We start from the raw sequence: 18,953 nt of genomic DNA, 5'->3' as shown, positions 1-18,953 counted from the left end.
AATCAAATTTTCAAAATGATCATTCATTCACCTGGAGTGAATAATTGCTTTTGATGGGAAATAAAATATCATTAGTTTCTTCACTGTGTTCTTCAACATTAAATGAGTGTGTGCGTAGATTATTTATCTGGGCAGGTAAAATTTCAAGACATGTCTGCAAGGCTGAAATCATTTATAGGTAACAGTTAATAACCGAGTAAGCCTTATTGGACATTTTGGGGTGATCTTTAGCATTACGGTATATGAGTGAGTGCTAAAATCACAAACATTTTCTTGTAGTTACACACATCCGCATGAGACCTGATGTTTATGCTAAAATATATTCTTGGGAACATTTCCTAAAACTTGTTCTGCAGCACCTTTTGTGAAATGATAAATCCAGCCTAAAATGTTTGTGAAATAAAGTTGACTGTAATTTAAAGTCATGCTGAATTTTTATTTCTCCAGATTAGGAATCTGACTCTCATGGTAAATAATCTGGAATCATTGGACAAAAACAATATCCTTGCAATCCGTCGAGAAATTGTGACACTGCAGAATCGATTGAAGGAATGTGAAAAGGATAGAAATCAAACCACTCCACCCTTGTATTTCCCACCAGGTAAGCATTCCGTGTATAAATCACATGAGAAGGGATGGTAGAAGTAGGAAGATGACTGAGTTAAATGAAATGACAATAAAGCACAGGTCCTGGAAAATTTGCCAGGCATGTATTAACCTTTCAGCAACAGGCTGGTATGAAAGATGAGAGCAGGAAACAAACACTTTCACGTACTCTTATATTGTTTTTCAAGTGGAAAAAGTTGGAAAACAATACAAAAGTATGAAAAGTAATGTTTTGTGCTTCTTCCAAACTCTCTTTTTGTGGTATAATATAAGAACGGCCATATTGGGTCAGACCAAAGGTCCATCTAGCTCAGTATCATGTCTTCCAACAGTGGCCAATGCCAGGTGGCCCAGAGGGAATGAACAGAACAGGTAATCATCAAGTGATCTCTCCATCCCTGCCCATCTTGGCTAATAGCCATTGATGGACTTATCCTTCATGAATTTATCTAGTTCTTTTTTGAACCCTGTTATAATCTTGGCCTTTACAACATCCTCTGGCAAAGAGTTCCACAGGTTGACTGTGCATTTTGTGAAAAAAATACTTCCTTTTGTTTGTTTTTAACCTGCTGCCTATTAATTCCATTTGGTGACCCCTAGTTCTTGTGTTATGAGGAGTCAAAAACACTTCCTTTTTTACTTTTTCCACACCAGTCATGCTTTTATAGACCTCTATCATATCCCCATTTAGTCGTCTTTTTTCAAAGCTGAAAAGTCGCAGTCTCTTATTAATCTCTCCTCATATGGCAGATGCTCCACACCCTTTAATAATTTTTATTGCCCTTTACTGAACCTTTTCCAATTCCAATCTATCTCCTTTGAGATGGGGCGATCACATCTGTATGCAGTATTCAAGATGTGGACGTACCATGGATTTATATAGAGGCAATATGATATTTTCTGTCTTATTATCTATCCCTTTCTTAATGATTCCCAGCATTCTGTTTGCTTTTTTGACTGCCACTGCACATTGAGGGGATATTTTCAGAGAACTATCCACAATGACTCTAAGATCTCTTTCTTGCTTGGTAACGGCTAATTTAGACCCCATCATTTTATACATATAGTTGGATTTATGTTTTCCAATGTGCATTACTTTGTATTTATCAACATTGAATTTCATCTGCCATTTTGTTGCTCAGTCACCCAGTTTTGAGAGAGATGTTTTTTCTGACTAACTCTGATCATGATTAACTTCTGTTAAAGTGATTTGTGTCTTGTCAATGTCACTCTACTGCTGCTTGGGAAATTTGAGAAGCAGTTGATGCACTGGAGCTGTTTGAATGCAGACTCAAGATGACAAAATTGCATAGTTTATATTTTTCATTAATATGCAGAAATTTATTCTGAGCCATAAAGGCTAGAATCTTAGGGTGAAATCCTAGTCCCATTGAACTCAGTGGGAATTTTGCCATTGTCTTCAATGGAGCCAGGATTTCACTCTTTTATTTATTTATTTTTTTAAAGAAAGTTTAAATTCTGTAGCAATTGATAGCTTTCCTTAAGGGAATGCTTCCCAGTCACTAATGAGTAGGCAAGAGGATTTTTCAAGCAGTGTTGCTCCCTTGTATGCATTTTTATGGCTTCTTTTTGCTAAATTATTCTAAAGCAGAAGGTATTTAAAATGTTCATAATACAATTGGGGAAGAAGACGGCTTTTTCACCTATACCTAACAATTTGGCTAGCAAATCAGAGGTGAACCAGCCTAACAACAAAGAGTTTGGAGAAACCTTTGAACAAAGCAGAGCACTTTCCACTGTACAGATAGTGCACGTATGTTACCTACCGGCACTCGCCTCCTACCACCTTCAGGTCAGTTATTTCAAGCTTCCCATTAGCAGGAGAGAGGAACTGGTAGAAGTAAAAGTTTTCCCTCTGTGGCCTCTTCTGCAGGCAGCCAGCGCAGTTTGTCTCTGATAGGAAAAATGAACAGCACTTTCTCTGTTGGGTCAGATGATGCGGGGGTGGGGGAGGGAAATACACTCTAAAGTCCTTTGCTAATCCTTAGGAAAGGCTTACCAATTGTTCAGTGGAAAGTGTAGGGTTTAAAAAAGCATTTGAAGGGCATTTCATTGATTGATTGAGAGTGATGGTGTGTAGAGAGAGGCTGCCTCTTTCTTCTCAAGCCTGAGAACAAGTCTTTCTTACAGTTAAAAAGTGCTAAAACCTTTAACCATAGTGCTGTGTTCAGCAGGTGTATGTAAGAGGAGGAGGGGCTCATTTCAGGGTTAGTGGACCTCTTTCTGGTTGACTTGAATGTGGCATGCCTGCAGGGCACAGCATCTTTCTCAGCACCAGGAATGACATGGAAGGCCAGATCCTCACTGGCATAAGTTGCCATAGCTCCATTGACTTTGGTTGGGCTATGACAGTTTATACCAGTTGAGGACCTAGGCCGATTACTTTTTGGAGGGTTTCTGGGTGCAATTCCCCCATTGGCACAGAGGCTTCAGAAGGCCCCTACTGCAATGAAACCTCAGTGGTTCTTTTGTCTGAGGGGTGTGTGAAGCTGTGGAGAGGCCATAGAGAGGGACTCTGTATGTCTTGTGCATGGTAGAGGTAAGTTGCCACCATTTTCAAATAGGTTTGGTGGGAGTTTGGGAGCAGGGTGGTATTGTGATTTCTTGGTGTGCCATTAGGGGGAGATCCAATGACAAACCATGCTGACAGGGAGTATATCAGTGCCATGGTTCCTACTCCAGCCCAAGACTGGAATAGCAACTGTGGAGAGCCTGGGGATTTTCCTGTCTGTTAGGAAGTGGAGCTGCTTAGCTACTACTGTGTAAATACCTATATAGAGACAAAGATTCAGATCCCTAACCTGTTGTATAATTGACCACACAAAGCCTCCTTAGCCTGGCTTTGTGTGCATGGGGTGGAGGGAAGGAAGGAAGGGGAACAGATGGATTGCACTCTCTTTGCAGTGGGGGCAATCTTTCATTTCATGTCATATTGTTCAAAACTTTCTACACTGATTGCACACAGTATAGTCCATTTCCTTAACAGAGAGAAAGTGGGAGGGAGAAGTTGCTGTTTGGGAACAGGGGGAGAATAAGTGAGCTTGTTGGATTTCCTGGATGGGTCCCTTTGGAGGATGTGAATAGTTGCACACACTAGACTGTCAAAACTCCCTAGCACGCCTTTAAGCAGTTACACAGATTTCCATACTTTTCCTCCACAACCTTGATTCCTGTCAAACCACTTCCTCTGCTTTTGGCTCATACTATATTTATAATATTTATATTACACTGACCCTTTGTCCTGTTTTCAGATCTGTTCCCCCCCTCCCCTACTTCGTATTTTGGTTGGGTAAAGTGGACTTGGGAGAGCCTGAAAAATCCCTAACTTGTCTAAGGAGGGTTTAATTAAAGTTACTTGCTCTTGTAGTACTTTGGAATACAGCCTCTCATAAGCTGCATCCCAAGGTGCTGCTCACTGACACGCTGTGTAGCGAGAGCAGGCCTATTCTCAAGCAACCTATCAGAAAGAAAGTACTGTTCTCCATCTGGCCTGCTCCCTGCCTGCAGTTTTCTAGTGCATGGCCCAGTCCGAGATGAGATTCAGTAAATGTGTTGATAATAAAAACTCATTACTTTTCCCATGCCTGCAGCAGTTTCCAGCACCTCTGTTACTATTTACTGCCTCAAATCAGCAGAAACTTATCCAACCTCTTCCCATCCCTTTGACAAACTGAATGACTGTCTCTTTTTTGTGTTGATTTCAACTGATTGCATCAGGGCAGGAGTAAAGAGACGAGTTCAGCGAGGGCTCAGCAGCAGGCTCTTTGTTACACTGGACTAAAATTATCTGGTAGTCAGCAGAGAGTCATGAGCCAAATGAGACACTAACAGGCAAATGGAAATGCAAAGCTGGTTTTTTCCCCATTGTGTGTTCATGGACTAATAGATCAGACTTCAAGTTATTGGCAAACAGCTCTTACCGGGGTGGGAACATGGAATTAGCCTCCATGGAAGCTCAGGCATCTTGGTATGAGGGTCACACTGATTTCATGCAACCCCCCGCCATCTAAGTAAAGCTGAGATGTAGGAAAATAAATGCCTATAGTCTGGTTGTCTTTTGGGGTAATGTAGTGGTACCAGTTATCACTTGAAATGTTAATGCCTTAGTTACGGATATGTTAATTTAGAGCTGGACATTTCCTTGGTGTTTGTACAAACACAGGCCCACTCCAGCAATCTGATCTGGGTGGGTGGATCCCTGTGCCCCTGAAATCAATGGCAATCAATGTCAGTGTAAGGATCTGCCTGCATGGGCCAGATCACAGGAGTAGGACCAAAATGTAATATGCTCCTTTCCCCAGGGAGCTTACTATTTCTGGGTTGGATGGTGTTCCACCTTTGAAAGAGGTGGCGCATTGCCGGGCTGCCCCAGGAGCAACACAGGAAAAATTGTGGTTCAAGGAGCCACATTTTCCCTTTCTGTCTTGTTCTTCAGGGCACAGGCAATGTTTCCTCTAATTTTTTCCATCCATGTGTGGAATGAATTTTGTTATGTGCACCAAATTATCGAGGTAATGTGTGGATGTGTGCTACTAGTAGAAACAAAATACTTAGATATAATATATATTTTTAAAAAGTTACCATAAGGATAATTACTCCAGCCAGGACAGGTTAGGCATTTCAGAACTCACTACTCAAAGAATTAAATTTAAGTATAAGAGAAATAAAAATTATGAAATGCACAGACGAGTCAAAAAACTCAAACAACAGCATGTTGAAAGAATAAAATTATAGAGACTATATGTGCATTGCAGGAAGTATTAAGAAGTAACAACAACAACAACACCACCACAAGTATGTGTTGGGAGGTGAGTGTGAAAGACAGAGTGTGTGTGTGTGTGACCGTGCATGTGACACACACACACACACCCTTTAAGTAGATTGGCACTCACCAGTCTGAACCCTGCTTGTTCAGACACAGCAAGAGACGCCAGCAAGCTCCATCCCAGTTCTGAGCTCTGTTGTGTCCCTCCCCTGCTCTGCAGAGATGGGATACAGGGGTGGTGGGACAGGGGAGGGGGGGCACGCTGACATCACTCACCCTCCTCTTCTCCCGATCTGCACAGCAATCAGGAGGCTCCCGGGAGCAGCTGGCCAGGGGCTCCCAGGCAGAGGGCAGGAGCAGCATGGCAGTGGCGGGAGGGGGCACCTGAAATGCACAACACTTGATAGATTGCTGGGCAGCCGCCTGGCCGTGCAGCTTAGAGGGAACTATGGGCACAAGGATATCAATTCACTGCTGTCACAACCCCCAGCCTGCCAGCTTAGCTGTGGTGACTGGCACACTGGGGCTACGGAGCCATGGCTTCCTGCCTCTCCATGCTCACTCATCTGCCCCTCAGAAGTGAGTTAGCAAGCAGACGTGCAGCGCCACTTCCCCCTGCGCATCCTGACCCAAAGTCTGGGTAGCCTGTGTGAGGGAATAAAGCGTATGTGTTTTCTTAGCTCCCTTGACCTTATTCTCCCACTTGAACATGCAGCCCACCTCTGAGAGACAAGACATGGCTTTAGCCCTGGGACTTCAATGATCAGAGGTCTAACACAGTAAAAAAGGAGTTAAAAATGCTAAAGTCTGAATAATTCATATGGATTTATTTCAAGTGCCACCCAATATTTACAAAATGACATGACACTTTGTTTCTTTTGTGTATCTTTTTCTTCAAGATCCAGACAGGAAGGCAAGTTAGGATTAAATAAACAACGAGTTCCTCTGAACCTGTGCAGAAGACAGATAACCCACCCTGACTACCACAGAGGTTTTTTTTTTTAAACTCGTTCTGGGAAAGTTTTCAAAAATCAAAATCAAACATCCACTGTATGGAACTTCACACAATTTCTCATGTCATTAAACTAAACATGCTCCTAACTTTATTTTAATAATTCATGCACGGTTTCATAAATAAGAAACAAACGTGTGTTCAGCAGAGAGATCTCTTTAAGGGAAGCAATAATAATTTATTATTTCTTTTGTAAGAAAAGGTCTCTCTGCTGAACACACGTTTGTTTTTTATTTATGAAACAGTGCATGAATTATTAAAATAAAGCTGGATTGGGTTCAGTTTAATGGCATGAAAAATTATTTGAGGTTGCATATATATGAGTTTAGTTGTACCTCAGTACCAGCAATATTATTTGGAACAAATCACAGATTTATAGAAGCACTTAATAACCATTTAATTTTGAAATAAGATTGCTGTGAGTTAAGTTCAGTAATAGATTCAATATGTCAACTGTTAAGAACAAACCATAATGCCGGAGGTAGCGATACACAATAGAGATATAAGGCAAATGGCTCAAATTGATTTATGCAGTTGGCAGGCTGCAAGCCACTGTGCATCGTCATCTGCATTATCTTTCTTGCACTGCATTAGCTGAGGTATGAGCACCTCCAAACATCAGTATGTGTGCCAAGTACTGAGGCAATGTTATTAGCCATGCTAATTGCCATTTGCAGAGCTACAGCCTGCCTGGCCATACAGTGCTTGCATTGTGTGCTATATCTGGAAATAAGGTCTCAGGTCTCAGCGGTCCATTCCCAGTCAGTAAAGCACTTAAGCACATGTTTAAATGCTTTGCTGAATCTGAGCCTAGAATGCTGATTTGCTGTAATTGGAGCATTATTTGGTAGTTTTTTCAACAAGGGAGCAAAACCCAGGGCTAAACCATCTTCTAGCACTGTGTCCTCAGAGCAGAAAATTGATCAGGGGGAAGTTACAGTGGCACAGAATGGCTGTAACCTCTGCTCTGGCCAACCAAGCCTCACAGATGGCTGGTGCTGACCAAGAAGGGGCATGACCCAGGTGGCCAGGGGAGGCAGCAATTCAGCACAGCTGCTCTGCAGCTTCCATCAGCAGGGCTCCACAGAAGCCCCAGGAAGAAATGAAATCACCCCCTACAGTGAGGGCAGTGAGTGAATTCCTGATCCCCACCTGCTTTGGCACCAGGGGTCAGGCTGGGAAAAGCTATACAACAGAAGAAAGGAGACAGTGGCGCTTAGGAAAGGTGGAAAGACAAAAGCAAGAGAGACATGGTGAGTTTCACTGCAAAACCGTATTTCATAGACTGCCACAAATGTTACAATTACAGTTAAATGCACAGTAATATTGGATTCTGCAGACGTTACCAATAGTTAGACTGAAAGGCCAGAAAGACACTGTCCTGCCTCTAGGGCAGTGCATCCCTCTCTCTAGATGCCGATAAATCATACCTGCCAGGGAGGACTTTGATCCCTCTATTTCTGAAGAAGAAATGTTTTGCATTTGCAAGCACCAGTTTTCTTCAAGTGGCAGGTGTGTTCCAATCATTTCCCAGAGAGAGCATCTTCAGACCGGCTGTAAGGGGTTTCCCCCTCTCTGCATATTGCTTTGTATTTTGTGGGCTGTTCAGAAGATGTTTCTGGCCAAAGGAACCTGCTCGTCTAGGCCTGTCAGTGGCAGTATGCGTTTCCCTATTCTGCTCCATGGGTGCTCTTCAACCCTCCTTAAGGGGGACCAGCTTTAGGTATGCGAGCATAGTTCTGTCTTTGTGTTATCTCTGTTCTCGGTGCTAATAAGGGGGTGATGGTGTTATTTGTGCTGTGGCTACTTCTCTATTAGGAATAGATTAAGGCCAGCAACTCTTTTCATATAGGCTTGCAAACAGCCATCAAATGATATTCACTGAAAAGATAAAATGTAAGTGACTTGTGTCAAAGACACACCCCTCCCTCACTAGAGCATGTGCAACCTCTGCACTGATCTAGGTGTTTATTATGTCACCAGCTGTTGCCATGAATTGATCAATTAATAGAAACATGAAATTCAGGTCTTGGCAGGTAAAATTTCCTTCACCTCTAAGAGGGAGGGAACATTGTCTAGTGGTGAATGCACCCGACATTTAGGAAATGTTTGTTCTAGTCTTGGCACTGCCACTCACTTGCTGTGTGACCTTGTGCAGGTCACTTAACATCTGTGTCTCAGATGACCATATTTTTAGAGGAAAAAGAAACCTGGCACATGTACATGGTGACATCTTTTAGGGCTTGAAAAAGTCAGACAAAAGGACACTTTTATTTTAAAGTGTGCTGGTGTCACCATGGCCAGCTTCTGACTCAGAGAGGGACATGTGTATTTTGGAGTGGAGGAATTTTTCAATTTTTAAATCAGCTTCTGTACCAAATGACTGGAGGATAGCTAATGTGATGCCAATTTTTAAAAAGGGCTCCAGAGGTGACCCCGGCAATTACAGGCTGGTAAACCTGACTTCGGTAACCGGGCAAACTGGTTGAAAATATAGTAAAGACCAAAATTATCAGACACATAGATTAACATAATTTGTAGGGGAAAAGTCAACATGTTTTTTGTAAAGGGAAATCATGCCTCACCAATCTACTAGAATTCTTTGAGGGGGTCAATAAGCATGTGGACAAGGGGGATCCAGTGGATATAGTATATTTAGATTTTCAGAAAGCCTTCAACAAGGTCCCTCATCGAAGCCTCTGAAGCAAAGTAAGCTGTCATGAGATAGGAGGGAAGGTCCTCTCATGGATTGGTAACTGATTAAAAGATAGCAAACAAAGGGTAGGAATAAATAGATAGTTTTCAGAATGGAGAGGGTTAAATAGTGGTGTCCCCCAGTGGTTTGTACTGGAACCAGACCTATTCAACATATTCATAAATGATCTGGAAAAAGGGGTAAACAGTGAGATGGCAAAATTTGCAGATGATACAAAACTAGTCATGATAGTTAAGTCCCAGGCAGACTGCAAAGAGCTACAGAAGGTCTCTCAAAACTGGGTGACTGGGCAACAAAATGGCAGATGAAATTCAATGTTGATAAATGCAAAGTAAGAAGACATTAAAAAACATAATTCCAACTACACATATAAAATGATGGGGTCTAAATTAGCTGTTACCACTCAAGAAAGAGATCTTGGAGTCATTGTGGATAGTTCTCTGAAAACATCTACTCAATGTATAGCGGCAGTCAAAAAGGCAAACAGAATGCTGGGAAACATTAAGAAAGGGATAGATAATAAGACAGAAAATATCATATTACCGCTATATAAATCCATGATATGTCCACATCTTGAATACTGCGTGCAGATGTGATCGCCCCATCTCAAAAAAGATATATTGGAATTGGAAACGATTCAGAAAAAGGCAACAACAATTATTAGGGATGTGGAGCGTCTGCCATCTGAGGAGAGATTAATAAGAGACTGGGACTTTTCAGCTTGAAAAAAAGAGGACTAAGGGAGGATATGATAAGATGTCTATAAAAGCATGACTGGTGTGGAGAAAGTAAATATGGAAGTGTTATTTACTCCTCATAACACAAGAACTAGGGGTCACCAAATGACATTAATAGGCAGCAGGTTTAAAACAAACAAAAGGCAGTATTTTTTCACACAATGCACAGTCAATCTGTGGAACTCTTTGCCAGAGGATGTTGTGAAGGCCAGGACTATAAAAGACTTCAAAAAAGAACGAGATAAATTTATGAAGGATAGGTTCATCAATGGCTATTAGTAGGGCAGGGATGGTGTCCTTAGCCTCTGTTTGCCAGAAACTGGGACTGGGCGATAGGGAATGGATCACCTGATGATTACCTATTCTGTTCATTCCTTTTGGGGCACCTGGCATTGGCCACTGTCAGAGGACAGTATACTGGGCTAGATGGACCTTTGGTCTGACCCAGTATGGCCATTCTTATGTTCCAGTGATGTGGTGTTCTGCGTTCATTGTGATGTTACCAGCAGTCGCTTTGAGCAAAGGAATAGCTTTGATAGTGTTCATTCACTTTCTCTTCATTCCAAACATTGTTCATTCCACTGAATGCTCATTCCACTGTGCTGTTTGTTCTCGGTAAACAGTGTAAATTCTACTCAGCATGGCAATACATCTTGAACAAGCACTGTGTAGCCATAAAAAACCCAATCATTTTGGCTGATGAAATGAAAAAAACCAAAACAGAATATTTCAGTTATCCTGAAGCTCCTGGGACATCATAATCATAGAATCATAGAATTCAAGATCAGAAGGGACCACTATGATCATCTAGTCTGACCTCCTGCAAGATGCAGGCCACATAAGCCGATCTACCCACTCCTTTAGCAAGCGACCCCTGCCCCATGCTTCGGAGGAAGGCGAAAAACCTCCAGGGCCACTGCCAATCTGCCCTGGAGGAAAATTCCTTCCCGACCCCAAATATGGCGGTCAGCTGAACCCCGAGCATGCGGGCAAGACTCTCCAGCCATACCCTCTGGAAAAAGGTTAAGAATATCCTATCATTGACCCATTGTACTATTTACCAGTGTGGCACTTAATTGACCTATTGACTAAGCCCGTTATCCTATTATACCATCTCCTCCATAAACTTATCTAGCTTAATCTTAAAGTCATGGAGGTCCTTCGCCCCTACTGTTTCCCTCGGTAGGCTGTTCCAGTATTGCACTCCCCTGATGGTTAGAAACCTTCGTCTAATTTCAAGCCTAAATTTCCTGACTGACAATTGATATCCGTTTGTCCTCGTGTCTACATTAGCACTGAGCTGAAATAATTCCTCTCCTTCCCTGGTATTTATCCCTCTGATATATTTAAAGAGTGCAATCATATCTCCCCTTATCCTTCTTTTGGTTAAGGAAAACAAACCGAGCTCCTCAAGTCTCCTTTAATACGACAGGCCTTCCATTCCTCGGATCATTCTAGTGGCCCTTCTTTGTACCCGTTCCAGTTTTAATTCATCCTTCTTAAACATGGGAGACCAAAACTGCACACAAGTGTTAAGAAACACTTGGTCCTGCTAGTGAAGGCAGGGGGCAGGACTCGATGACCCTTTGGGGTCCCTTTCAGTTTTATGAGATAGGTATATCTCCATATATTCAGGACTGTCCTGTTTAAACTAGGACAGGGGTCAGCAACCTCTGGCACGCAGCTCGCCAGGGTAAGCACCCTGGTGGGCTGGGCCAGTTTGTTTACCTGCCGTGTTGGCAGGTTCGGCCCATCGCAGCTCCCACTGGCCGCGGTGTGCTGCTCCAGGCCAATGGGGGTGGCGGGAAGCTGCGGCCAGCACATCTCTCGGCAAACCACAGCCAGTGGGAGCTGCGATCGGCCTAACCTGTAAACTGGGGATATTTAACTTCAGCTCACAGAGCTGTTGTAAGGCTATGCTCATTAATGTCTGAATTGCTTTGGGAGCTTCAGAAGCTTCAGATGGAAGGCACTGTGAAGTATTGTTTTAAAGTGGTGATTTTAACAGCAGCATGCTAATCTGAAATGAGCCTCTAGAACTACTGCCGCTAATTCTCCCTCCAACTTCTAAAACTCACTGTTGTACAATGAGACAAGATGTTCCTTTTTCTTGTTTCCTATATTCTCAGAACTATGCTCCACTGCAGGAGCAAATGACCTAAAATGCTTCTGAAATTGTATTTTCTATGTGATTTCCCAACCCATTTGATCATCAACTGATCATTTATCTGAAACAGAAGCTGATCACTTGTTTACTGCAAGTGAGTACTGACTGAAAACAGAGGTCCCTATATTTTGTGGTTGGATTGTTGGCTGTTTTTTTCAGTATGACCCCCGTTCTAGTGGTGTGGGCCTTTGACCGCTGTATCTCAGTCAGACTGGACCAGCTATAGTAATGAAATCCATGTGCTGTTTACATGGAGCAAAGCAAATCATTGACAAAGATATGTATGTATTTCTGCACTTGCAACAAAGCTGATTCTTATAAAACACACACTGTAAATCCTCTCCCCTAATCATGCCATTTGAAATGCCCACATTTTCTTTTTGCTTACAGGTAGTTGTGGTCATGGTGGAATTGTGAATATCAGCCAGCCCTATGTTGTACAGCTGAACTGGAGAGGATTTCCCTTCAAATATGGTGCCTGGGGTAGGGATTACTCTCTTCGAACGCCACAGAAGGACCTATATTGGGTTGCACCTTTGAACACAGATGGAAGAATCTTGGAATATTACAGACTTCATAATTCCTATGATGATTTGCTGCTATTCAAAAATGCTAGAGATAATAGAATTGTATATGGGGAAGGCAGTGGCACTGCAGTTTACAATAATTTTATGTATTATAATATATATAATACAAGAGATATGGGCAAGCTTGATTTAAACACAAACACATTAGCTTTGAGGAAAACTCTGCCCAATGCTGCTTATGGTAACCGTTTCTCTTATGCTGGTGTTGGGTGGCAAGATATGGACTTTGCTGTGGATGAAAGTGGATTATGGGTAATTTATTCAACTGAGGAAAGCACGGGTAACATTGTGATTAGCAAACTCAATGAGACCACACTTGATGTGCTCCATACTTGGAAAACAAGGCAGTACAAGCCATCTGTTTCCAATGCTTTCATCATATGTGGTGTTCTATATGCCACAAGACCTGTCAGCACTAGAAAAGAGGAAATATTTTACACATATGACACCAACACTGAACAGGAAGGTAGAATTAGCATAATTATGGACAAAATGTTAGAAACAGTTCAGAGTATCAGCTATAACCCCTCAGACCAAATCCTGTATGTTTACAATGATGGCTACCTTGTTAGATACAATCCAGTTTTTCAACCTGTGTTACACTGATATGAATATACATAACAGATCATAGAAAGTCCAATTTTATATCCCTGTGGACAATGTTAATGTCATAATCCTACCAAGAGTAGCTACTGGGCATAGGGTTTATTACCATGAGCTGTCCCATTGAAGGGATTACTTACATTAATAACCTCTATGCCTGGTAATAACTAGTTGCAAGATTGGGTTCTTAGCTTTTTAACTGGTGTTTAGATACAATGGTGACAGGTGTACTAGAAATGCCTCTGCTGTAAAGATAAATAGCTTACTTATTGATGGACAGAACATGCATAGCAATAGGCTCACACACTGATGTGCATTTGGAGTAATGTATGTATTTGGATAAAATACGGAAACTGAACTGCTGTTTTGTCATCATTGCTCAAAGTATGGAAGGCTATAAATATATTAAACACTGGCCTCAAATAATTACTAAAAGATTAAAATTAGAGGAGAATTAAGACTTGATCTTTAAAGAGCAGACCATCGGTTAAGATGAAGCTATGGAAATAGTTGCCATGGTGCCTTCCTTGCAACCCATCAATGTATTTTAGATGGCCGGGCTCCATTGCACTACTTTCCTAAAGTTGCACTCCAGGGGGAAAAACCCTACCCATTTTTGGATGGTTGCATTTTCTTAGCACTGTGTCCTGGGAGCTTGAGCTATAGCCCAGTGAAAGCATTGGAAAGAGTTCCATTGACTTTAATAGTCTCTGGCAGTCCCTTGGTGTATGCCATATGCTGCGGTAGAGCAGAAGCTATGCCACCCTACATGCTTCCATTTAGCCATTTGGCATTCTGCAATTTACTGTGACCTCCATTAGCATCTTTCAAAAACACTCCAAAAACAAGGAGCCAAAATTCATTTCCAGTATAACTCCATTGGCTTCAATTATTTTACATTGGAGGGTGAATCTGGCACATGCTCTGTCATTTACAGAATGCTGAAGTTGGGACAAAATCAGTTATATGCTCTTTATTTTTAAAATGCCACATCAATATCTGTACTGTAATCATGTCAGAAATACTGACGTGTACAATTATGAAAATGCAGTGAATGTTTGCTGGTTTTATTTTATTACTCCTATCTTTGTTTTCTTATAATCAGTAGATGTGAATGATTAATTTTTGTTTAATAAAGTGTTCTAAAAAATCCAAACCCTACAGTTATTTGTCATTATGTGACAGCTGGGAAACTTTTGGGATGCAGCAAAAAGTCAGCTTGACCAAACAATATTGGAAACAGAGATCATCATACTCCTTTGGGTTTAGAGTGTTTAAATAGCTCCTGGGACAACACAAAGATGTGAATCAATGTCAGTATAGGGGTCGGCAATCTCTGGCATGCAGCTTGCCAGGGTAACCACCCTGGTGGGCCGGGCCAGTTTGTTTGCCTGCCACATCGGCCAGGGGCAGCACTGGGTATTTTGCCGCCCCAAGCATGGCAGGCAGGCTGCCTTCGGTGGCTTGCCTGTGGGAGGTCCCTGGTTCCGCGGATTTGGCGGCATGCCTGCGGGAGGTCCGCTGAAGCTGCAGGACCAGCGGACCTTCTGCAGGCATGCCGCCTAAGGCAACGTGCCTGCCGCCCTCACGGCGACTGGCAGAGCGCCCCCTGTGGCTTGCCGCCCCAGGCATGCGCTTGGCGTGCTGGTGCCTGGAGCCACCCCTGGCGTCGGCAGGTTTGGCCAATTGCGGCTCCCACTGGTTGCGGTTCGCTGTCCCAGGCAAATGGGGGTGGTGGGAAGCCACGGCCAGCACATCCCTCGCCTGCGCTGCTTCCCGCTGCCCCCATTGGCCTGGGATGGTGAACCGCGGCCAGTGAGAACCGCGATCGGTTGAACCTGCCAATGGGGCAGGTAAACAAACTGGCCTGGCCCGCCAGGGTGCTTACCCTGGCGAGCAGCGTGCCAGAGGTTGCCAACCCCTGTGTTAGTAACTAGTAACTGTGTTAACCTCCATTCAATGGTTATTTCCAACCATTGAAATATGTTCATCAGTTAGATTAACATTCTCCACCAAGTTGAGATGTTACTTGAGAGGTCTGAGGCTGATGACCCATCTTTAAGTCAGGTGCTGCTGTTTATCAGGTATCTGCATCTGTTTCCTGAAAATGTGTGAAATAAATTTTAAAGCCAGCCATCACTGGCTCAGTAATCTGATCCATGAGCATGGGCCTATAAGGAATTCACAATAGCCCTACCAAAGGATGTTTAAAAATAAAAAAGCTAATAGACAGCACAATATTTCTTGCTTTACATTTTTTGGTGAACCAATAATTCTCAAGGATTGCCCTAATCACAGGCATAACAGGTAGCTCTATATGGCATCACATTTTAAGGAAAAATCTGGGGCTAGATCCACAAAAAGGACTTAGGTTCAGTGTTGCAACACCTAACTGGTCCCCTGCCACTTACTGGAATCTTCTGCTCTGACTCAGGTACACAGGCTCCCCATAAATCAGTGGTTCCCAAACTTTAACAATCTGCGAATCCCTTTCACTAGAATGTCAAGTCTCATAGACTCAGACTTTAAGGTCAGAAGGGACCATTATGATCATCTAGTCTGACCTCCTGCACAAAGCAGGCCACAGAATCACATCCATCCACTTCTATAACAAACTCCTAACCTATGTCTGAGTTATTGAAGTCCTCAAATTGTGGTTTGAAGACCTAAAGCTGCAGAGAATCCTCCAGCAAGTGACCCGTGCCCCATGCTGCAGAGGAAGGTGAAAAACCTCCAGGGCCTCTGCCAATCTGCCCTGGAGGAAAATTCCTTCCCGACCCCAAATATGGCGATCAGCTAAACCCTGAGCATGTGGGCAAGACTCACCAGCCAGCACCCAGGAAAGAATTCTCTGTAGTAACTCAGATCCCAACCCATCTAACATCCCATCACAGACCACTGGGCATACTTACCTGCTGATAATCAAAGATCAATTGCCAAATTAATTGCCAAAATTAGGCTATCCCATCATACCATCCCCCCATAAACTTATCAAGCTTAGTCTTAAAGCCTGATATGTCTTTTCCCCCCACTACTCCCCTTGGAAGGCTGTTCCAGAACTTCACTCCTCTAATGGTTAGAAACCTTCGTCTAATTTCAAGTCTAAACTTCCTAGTGTCCAGTTTATATCCATTTGTTCTTGTGTCCACATTAGTACTAAGCTTAAATAATTCCTCTCCCTCCCTAATATTAATCCCTCTGGTATATTTATAAAGATCAATCATATTCCCCCCTGAACCTTCTTTTGGTTAGGCTAAACAAGCCACGCTCTTTGAGTCTCCTTTCATAAGACAGGTTTTCCATTCCTTGGATCATCCTAGTAGCCCGTCTCTGAACCTGTTCCAGTTTGAATTCATCCTTCTTAAACATGGGAGACCAGAACTGTACACAGTATTCCAGATGAGGTCTCACCAGTGCCTTATATAACGGTACTAACACCACCTTATCTTTGCTGGAAATACCTCGCCTGATGCATCCTATAACTGCATTAGCTTTTTTTAATGGCCATATCACATTGGCGGCTTATAGTCATCCTGTGATCAACCAATACTCCGAGGTCCTTCTCCTCCTCTGTTACTTCCAACTGATGCGTCCCCAATTTATAACTAAAATTCTTGTTATTAATCCCTAAATGCATAACCTTGCACTTTTCACTATTAAATTTCATCCTATTACTATTACTCCAGTTTACAAGGTCATCCAGATCTTCCTGTATGATATCCCGGTCCTTCTCTGTGTTAGCAATACCTCCCAGCTTTGTGTGATCCACAAACTTTATTAGGACATTCCCACTTTTTGTGCCAAGGTCAGTAATAAAAAGGTTAAATAAGATTTGTCCCAAAACTGATCCCTGAGGAACTCCACTAGTAACCTCCTTCCAGCCTGACAGTTCACCTTTCAGTACGACCTGTTGTAGTCTCCCCTTTAACAAGTTCCTTATCCACCTTTCAATTTTCATATCGATCCCCATCTTTTCCAATTTAACTAATAATTCCCCATCTGGAACCGTGTCAAATGCCTTACTGAAATCGAGGTAAATTAGATCCATTGCAATTCTTTTGTCTAAAAAATCTGTTACTTTCTCAAAGAAGGAGATCAGGTTGGTTTGGCACGATCTACCTTTTGTAAAACCATGTTGTATTTTGTCCCAATTACCATTGACCTCAATGTCCTTAACTACTTTCTCCTTCAAATTTTTTTCCAAGACCTGACATACTACAGATGTCAAACTAACAGGCCTATAGTTACTTGGATCACATTTTTTCCCTTTCTTAAAAATAGGAACTATGTTAGCAATTCTCCAGTTGTACGGTACAACCCCTGAGTTTACTGATTCATTAAAAATTCTTGCTAATGGTCTTGCAATTTCATGTGCCAGTTCCTTTAATTATCTTGGATGAAGATTATCTGGGCCCTCTGATTTTGTCCCATGAAGCTGTTCGAGTTTGGCTTCTACCTCGGATGTGGTAATATCTACCTTCATATCCTCATTCCCATTTGTCATCCTTCCATTATCCCTAAGTTCCTCATTAGCCTTATTAAAGATTGAGGCAAAGTATTGATTTAGATATTGGGCTATGCTAGATTATCTTTAACCTCCATTCCATTCTCAGTGTTTCTTTCTTTGTTTTCTTCTTATTTATGTGGCTATAGAACCTTTTACTATTGGTTTTAATTCCCTTTGCAAGGTCCAACTCTACATGCCTTTTAGCCTTTCTCACTTCATCCCTACATGTTCTGACCTCAATAAGGTAGCTTTCCTTGCTAATCCCGCCCATCTTCCACTCCTTGTAGGCTTTCTGCTTTTTCTTAATCACCTCTCTGAGATGCTTGCTCATCCAGCTTGGTCTACAACTCCTGCCTATGATTTTTCCCCCCTTTCTTGGGATGCAGGCTTCTGATAGCTTCTGCAACTTTGACTTGAAGTAATTCCAGGCCTCCTCTGCCTTTAGATCCACAAGTTTTCAGTCCAATCCACTTCCCTAACTAATTTCCTTAATTCTTTAAAGTTAGCCCTTTTGAAATCAAAAACCCTAGTCCCAGATCTATTTTTGTTTATCCTTCCATCTAGTTTGAACTGAATTAGCTCATGATCACTCGAACCAAGGTTGTCCCCTACAACCATTTCTTCTGTGAGGTCCTCACTACTCACCAAAAACCAAATCTAAAATGGCATCCCCTCTTGTTGGTTCTTCAACTACTTGGTGAAGAAATCCATCCGCTATCACATCCAGAAAAATCTGAGCCCTATTGTTACTAGCACTTGTCCTCCAGTCTATATCTGGGAAGTTAAAGTCTCCCATGATCAGACAATTCCCATTAGTGTTTACTTCATTAAAAACTTTAAAGAGGTCTCTATCTATATCCAAATCAGATCCCGGCGGTCTGTAGCACAGCCCAAGCACTATCTCAGGGGAGGCTCTAGTAGCTTTCTTTCCCAATGTGATTTTTGCCCAGACAGACTCCGTCTTATCCATTCCATCACTTCTTATTTCTTTACAGTTAACCTCATCATTGATATACAATGCCACTCCACCACCTTTGCCTTTATTTCTGTCTTTCCTAAACAGCACATAGCCTTCAATACCTGTACTCCAGTCATGACTACTATTCCACCATGTTTCTGTTATCCTTATAATATCCGGTTTCACTTCCTGCACCAGTAGCTCTAGTTCCTCCATTTTGTTACCTAGGCTCCTCGCATTAGTGTACAGACATCTTAATTTTTGCCGTTTGGCT

The 18,953-nt window shown here is 42.3% G+C and overlaps 1 protein-coding gene across 1 annotated transcript in view; it reads left to right on the top strand.

The window, feature by feature from the left end:
* The window catches only part of OLFM4 (olfactomedin 4), a 33,589-nt gene extending 19,388 nt beyond the window's left edge, over positions 1-14,201 (top strand). The window contains exons 5-6 of the mRNA XM_044982826.1: positions 448-601; positions 12,415-14,201. Coding sequence (XP_044838761.1) covers positions 448-601; positions 12,415-13,217 — 957 coding nt within the window. The 3' untranslated portion in view covers positions 13,218-14,201. The remainder of the gene's footprint in view (positions 1-447; positions 602-12,414) is intronic.
* The last annotated feature ends 4,752 nt before the right edge of the window (positions 14,202-18,953 follow it).

This window comes from Mauremys mutica, chromosome 1 (genome assembly GCF_020497125.1).
Source record: "Mauremys mutica isolate MM-2020 ecotype Southern chromosome 1, ASM2049712v1, whole genome shotgun sequence".
Lineage (NCBI taxonomy): Eukaryota > Metazoa > Chordata > Testudines > Geoemydidae > Mauremys > Mauremys mutica.
Note: the sequence above shows the minus strand (reverse complement) of the source record. Positions and strands in the feature narration are given on the sequence as shown.